The 6,384-nt window shown below is 41.3% G+C and overlaps 1 protein-coding gene across 1 annotated transcript in view; it reads left to right on the forward strand.

The window, feature by feature from the left end:
• Positions 1-3,030: 3,030 nt before the first annotated feature.
• Cc2d2b (coiled-coil and C2 domain containing 2B) overlaps positions 3,031-6,384 on the forward strand; it is an 83,451-nt gene continuing 80,097 nt past the window's right edge. Inside the window, 1 exon segment of the mRNA XM_026781655.1 lies at positions 3,031-3,072. Within this exon segment, the coding sequence (XP_026637456.1) occupies positions 3,031-3,072 (42 nt within the window).

Here is a 6,384-nt window from a genome sequence, read left to right on the forward strand (position 1 = left end):
GTACTTTCCCATCCCGTCCAGATCTCCTCCCTGAGTATCTCATATGCATGGGTGTACTTTCCCATCCCGTCCAGATCTCTTCCCTGAGTATCTCATATGCGTGGGTGTACTTTCCCATCCCGTCCAGATCTCCCTGAGTATCTCATATGCGTCCTGTCTCTGCTCCATTCCCACGTCATTTCTAAGTTCGGCTCTCTAGCATTGCCTTCTTTTTTAAGTGACAGCCACCATTCATCATTTTTTAAAAATCATTCTTTTACATATATAGGTGTTTTGCCTTATTTATGCATGTGCACCACTTGCATGCAGTGCCTGTGGAGGCCAACAGATCCCCAGGAACTGGAGTTACAGAGGGTTGTGAGCTGCCATCTGGGTACTGAGAATCGAACCTGGGTCCTCTGCAAAAGCTAGGACTTTTAACCTTTGAGTCATCTCTCCAGATCCTCTGCTATTTCTTATTAGGACTATTAAAAGTGTTCTGCCTCTGTGAAATACATCTGTATTTAATCAGAAATGTTCCACTCGTATTGTTGCCATGTAAATACATTCCTAGGTATTAATAAATTTTAAAAGTTGATATGAGTGGGAGGGGGGACACGTGCCTTTAATCCCAGTATTCAGGAGGCAGAGGCAGCCGGATCTCTGTGAGTTCGAGGCCGGCCCAGTCTACAGAGTAAGTTCCAGGCCAGCCAAGGCTACACAGAAGAACCATGTCTGGGGAGGAAAGAAAAAAAGGAAAACAATTTGATTTGATATGATAATTTTTCCATCATATTAGGATATATTTAAAAGATATTTAGTTTCAGGACTCAGGAAGCAGAGACAAGTGGGTCTCTGTAAGTTTGAGGCCAGTCTGGTCTATACAGTGAGTTCTTCCAGGACAGCCAGGGCTGTTTCCAAACAAAACAAAACAAAAACCAAACAAACAAAAAACTATCGTATATGTAACTTTTATATGTATCCTGTGTAGTCTCCTGTTGAAAAACTTTCTAACTTAGGTCTGGAGAGATGGCTCAGAGGTTAAGAATACTGGCTGCTCTTCCAGAGGTCCTGAGTTCAATTCCCAGCAACCACATGGAGGCTCACAACCATCTGTAATGAGATCTGGTGCCCTCTATAGAAAAGACTTTCTAATTTATCTCTAAATTGTTCCATTATGTTCCTTGGATTTTCAATGTGTGCACATCTGTCATTCATAAGCGATGATAATCTTAACTTCCCCTCCCAAGAACAGTAACTCTTGCATGTCTTAGGACATTAAGCAGTATTTCTTTCTTTTTTCTTTTTTTCACACTGGAAGTTGTTTTAGTTATTATGCAAAGTAATGGGTTTCCTTATGGTATTGTCATACACACATCCTTGTATTTGCACATACCTACCCCATTACTACCGTTCACTTGTCTGACCCCGCCCTCTCGCCCCAAAGAGTCTCCTTCCTTCCCCTTTCTGCTTTTTAAACATTTCTTAGATTTTTGAGGCTGAGTTTCATTGTGTTGTCTTGACTGGCTGTAACTTGCCATGTGGACAGGACTGGCCTTAAGTACATCGAGATTCACAGTCTTCTGTCTCCAGAGCACTGATGTTATAGACCTACAGCACCATGCCCTACCCCTTTCTACTTTCTACTTTCATGCAACGTCTTTCTCTGTGCGCGTGCGTGTGTGCACAGAAACTGTGTCATTTGTCTTTCTTTTTCCCTTCATTATTCTCTCTTGATCCTGACAATTTTCATTTGATAGCTTTCTTCTCCCTCAATATCCCTGTTCATTTTCATATCATAAATAGATTGATTCTGCATATGAGAGAACATATCTTTCAGAGTCTGGGTTATTTTGCTTAGTATCATAATCTTCAGTTCCAGTAATTTTTCCCCTGAGAGAGATAATTTTATTTTTCGTTATGACTACATAAAATTCTATTGGATGGTTGGATGGATAGATGGATACAGAGATATGTCACATTATTTATCCATCTGTTGATGGACATTGATGGTCCATATGTTGGATATTGTGACTAGTGCTACAGTAAATGGATGTGAACATATCTCTGTTAATGTGCCAGCTTATATTCCTTTGGACACAACCCAAGAGTGGCCTTGTTGTGTGACACTCTTCCTGGTGAAATGTGATTTTATCTCAGATAGGGAATTGATGATAGACCAAAGTAAGGATACCAGCAATATCTAACTTAGTGAGCCAATGAATTTCTGGGGTACTTACAGGCTCAAAATGACTCAAATGCAGGTGCATCACCAAAAGTTCACCCCCAAATGGGTAACATCTCATGAAAGCTGGAACCCTGGAGCATACTGTACAACTTGTTAGACAAGTTGGAGGGTACCTTTCTGTAATCCTTACACTTACATAAGCCTGAAAGGTGTCAGGGAGCTAGTGCTTCTGCTAAGTTTTAGGGACTTCCTAAAGTTTTCCAGTTGCCTAAATCCAAAGTTTTAATAAGTTTCCATGCAAGGTGGAGTATTTAACTTCCCTTTAAAACATTGTGTGCTTTAAGGGGCTTCCTTCCAAGATATAAAGTTTTATCAGAGAATATTGCTACACATCAGGCATTTACTGAAATTTCTATTAAAGAATAAAAAATGTTAAGTATTACATATATAATATATACTATATATGTTACATATATAATGTTAAGTATTATATATATAGAGAGAGAAAAATGACAATATTTTCCATCTTGTTTTTTGTGTCTTTTTGTACTTTCAAATGCCATTTCTTTTGTTTTTAATGTGTATGTGCATGTTGCTTGCATGTATGTCTTATGGACCATGTGCATATGTTGCCAGGGAGGATAGAACAGGGTACTGGATGCCCTGAGACTGGAGTTTTAGGCAGTTGTGAGCTGCTGTGTGGGTGCTGGGAAATCAAACCTTGGTCCTGTGGAAGAGCAGCTAGTACTCTTGACCACTGAGCCATCTCTCCAGCGTGTTTTCAATCCTGTCACAATAGTCTGGTTTTAATAACATAGTTTCTCATTCTTACTTATTTAGAAAGTGAAAATAAAAAAGTCATCATGAAAAAGATCTCAAAGAGAAGAGAAGAGATTTTTAAAAAGGTAAAGTATTAATGGGATTTTGAGGGCTGTTAAAAAACAAGTTTTGTAGCATTTTACCAAGAGGTATGTTTTCCTAAAAACAGTGTTCATTTGCATTCAGTTGCTTTTGTGGTATCTTATTATACATTATGATCCTTAAATAGTTTATAAACAGTTTGAATATAATAGCACTGGAGAGAAAATGGGTTTATAGAGGTCATTAAAAGCATCTCCTGCTTCCTCCCAGGCAGTGGAAATTCATCTTAGGAGTTCATCTACTGGGGGTCATTTCTTACCTATCATGTATAATGTACAGCAATAAGCATAAATGTGCAAAAATCTTTGGTTTTGGTTTTGTGTTTTGAGACAAGGTGTTTGTCACCCTGATGTTCTGGAACTCTCTTTTGTAGATCAGGTTGGCCTTGAATTTACAGAGATCCTCCTGCCTCTGCCTCCTGAGTGTTGGGATTATAAGTGTGTGCCACCATGGCTGGCTGCAAATACCCTTGATATGTTGACTTGAGTCTATGCCTAGGAATAATATAGCTGAATTGTATTATCGTTGCAGCTTCAGTTTTTCTGAAGAGGTTGCATACTGTTTTCCTAGTGGCAACCCCAGTTTAGATTCCCACCAGTGCATGTATGAGTTCCTCTTTCTTCACATGCTCACAGCCCGAATTCATGTTTGTTCTCTTCATGATGGCCATTCTGACAGGAATGAGACAGTATCTCACACCAGTTTTAATTTACATTTCCCTGGTGGCTGAGAGTTTTGAGCACCTTTCCAGATATTGATTGGCCATTCACGTTTCTTCTTTTGAGAGCTGTTTAGTACACTGTCTTATTGCTATGAAGAGACATCATGACCATGTCAAATCTTATAAAGAAAACATTTAGTTGAGGTGGCTCGTTTACAGTTTTAGAGGTTCAGTGTAATGGATTAGTTAAAATGCTGCAGATCTCGGGCGGCTACTGCAGCAGAAATGCTGCAGGTCCCCCAGTGGCAACAGTGGGCAGTGGGTCCCGAGAGCACCCAGTCCTAGACAGGGACTGGCACAGTTCCCCGAGTGACTGCAGGAGGCCACGAGGAGAGACAGACAGATGGGAACACCACAAGACCATGCCACAGGTCTCTGTCCCAGGCAGCCATGTGGCAGCAGGCGAGAGACAGAGACATGGATAGGCACGCCATGCAGAGTGAGGCTATGTATTTATTTAGTGGGTTATGGAAGAAAATGGGAGAAAAGAGAGAGAGCGGGGGGGGTGGAGAGGAGAAGTGGAGAGAAGCAGAAGCTGCCTCTTCGAGAGGGAGACAGAAAAGGAAGAGACTCAGGCTGCAAACAGGAAGGAAGATCTGCCTGCCTCAGCGCACAGGAGGGGGGAGTGGGCGTGGCTTGTCTCTTAAAGGGACAGAACAGATCATTACATTCAGTCCATTATCATCAGGATGGGGAGCATGGCAGCATGCAGGCAGACATGGTGCTGGAGCTCAGAGTTCTAAGTCTTGACTCCAGAGGTAACAGGAAGTTGACCATCACTGAGGGAAGCTTGAGCAAAAGAGACCTCACAGCCCGCTCCCACAGTGACACACTTCCTCCAACAAGACCACACCTCCTAATAGTGCCACTCCCTTTGGAAGGCCATTTTCCTTCACATCTCCACAGGCACTAAGCCTCTTGGTGGGATGACTGGGGGTGGTGTTTATTTTTTGCAGTTCTTCACAGCCTCTAAGCTGTCTCCTTCTCCTGCCAGTTGTTTTCTTTGCAGTATAGCAGCTTTTGCATTTAACACAATCCCATTTGCCAATTATGATCCTTTTCTTTCCTGACGGAGTCCTTTTCGGAGTCTCTGCCTATGCTCACATCTTGAAATATTTGTTCATATTTTTTTCAAAAAGCCGATCAATTTGTCTAGCAGTTTATTTTTTTATTATTTATTTATTTACTTATTTATTTATTTATTTATTTTGGTTTTTCTAGATAGGGTTTCTTTGCAGCTTTGGAACCTGTCCTGGACCTAGCTCTTGTAGACCAGGCTGGTCTCAAACTCACAGAGATCCTCCTGCCTCTGCCTCCCGAGTGCTGGGATTAAAGGTGTGTGTGTCTAGCAGTTTAAAAGTTACACTAAAGTCTTTGATCCACTCGGGTTGATTTTTGTACAAGAGAGGAGATGTGAATTGTCCTATACATGGACATAGTTTTCCCAGCATCATTGGTTGAAGATGTCTTTCTTGCAATGTATGTTTTGACACCTTTTTCAAAAATTGGGCAACTCCAGCTGTATGGGTTTATACCTGAGTCCTGAGTCCACACTGGGAGACTAAGGAGACTGGGTTCTGACGTCAGCCAAGGTAGTAGCAGTTATGACAGCAGCCAGGGCAGATGTCACCAGCAAGGAGAGAAGCAAAAGCTGTGACTTTGGACCATCTCATCTTGTTCCTGGGCTGCTGCTGGGAGGTACCACTCACTTTTGAGAAGAGTCTTCCCCTCAGTTAATCCTTCTGGAAAACACCCTCAAAGACCTGCCCAACAGGTGTGTTTCCTGCTTAATCTCGGTTTCCTTCAAGTTGACAGCCAAGATTAACCACTGGAGGGCTTATCAGGCTGGCTTATTTTTCCAAAGAATCAACTCCTTTTGTGATTGATTCTGCATGTTGTTCTTTTAGTCTTCATTTTATTAATTTCTGTAATTATAATTTATAATAATAAAATTTATAATTTTACAATTTATTAATTGTTTCCCTAAGACCTTGAAGTAAGTCATCATATTTTTTCTTTGGGAATTCTCGTTGTAAAAGCCTTTGTACCTGTAACTCTTTCTTAGTCATCTCCTAGAGCAATGGTTCTCAACCTGTGGGTCATGACCCCTTAGGGTCAAATGGACCCTTCACAGGGGTCACCTAAGGCCATCAGAAACCATAGATATTTATATTATAATTCATAACAGTGTTGAAATAGGAGCTGCGGAGCTGCGTCCCCCGCACCCGGCCGCCCACATGGCTAGCTTAGCTTATGTCCCGAAATAATTACACGGAAACTGTATTTTTTTAAACACTGCCTGACCCATTAGTTTTAGCCTCTTATTGGCTAGCTCTTACATATTGATCTAACCCATTTTTATTAATCTGTGTAGCCTACAAGCTGGCTTACCAGGAATGATCTTAACCTGTGTCTGTCTGGAGTAGGAGAATCATGGCGACTCACTGACTCAGCTTCTTTTTTCCAGCATCCTGTTTTGTTTTCTCCGCCTACCTAAGGGTTGGCCTATGAAATGGGCCTAGGCAGTTTCTTTATTAATAAGAAATCATTCCCACATCATTTCCCCTTTTTCTGT

Source organism: Microtus ochrogaster, chromosome 8 (genome assembly GCF_000317375.1).
Source record: "Microtus ochrogaster isolate Prairie Vole_2 chromosome 8, MicOch1.0, whole genome shotgun sequence".
NCBI lineage: Eukaryota > Metazoa > Chordata > Mammalia > Rodentia > Cricetidae > Microtus > Microtus ochrogaster.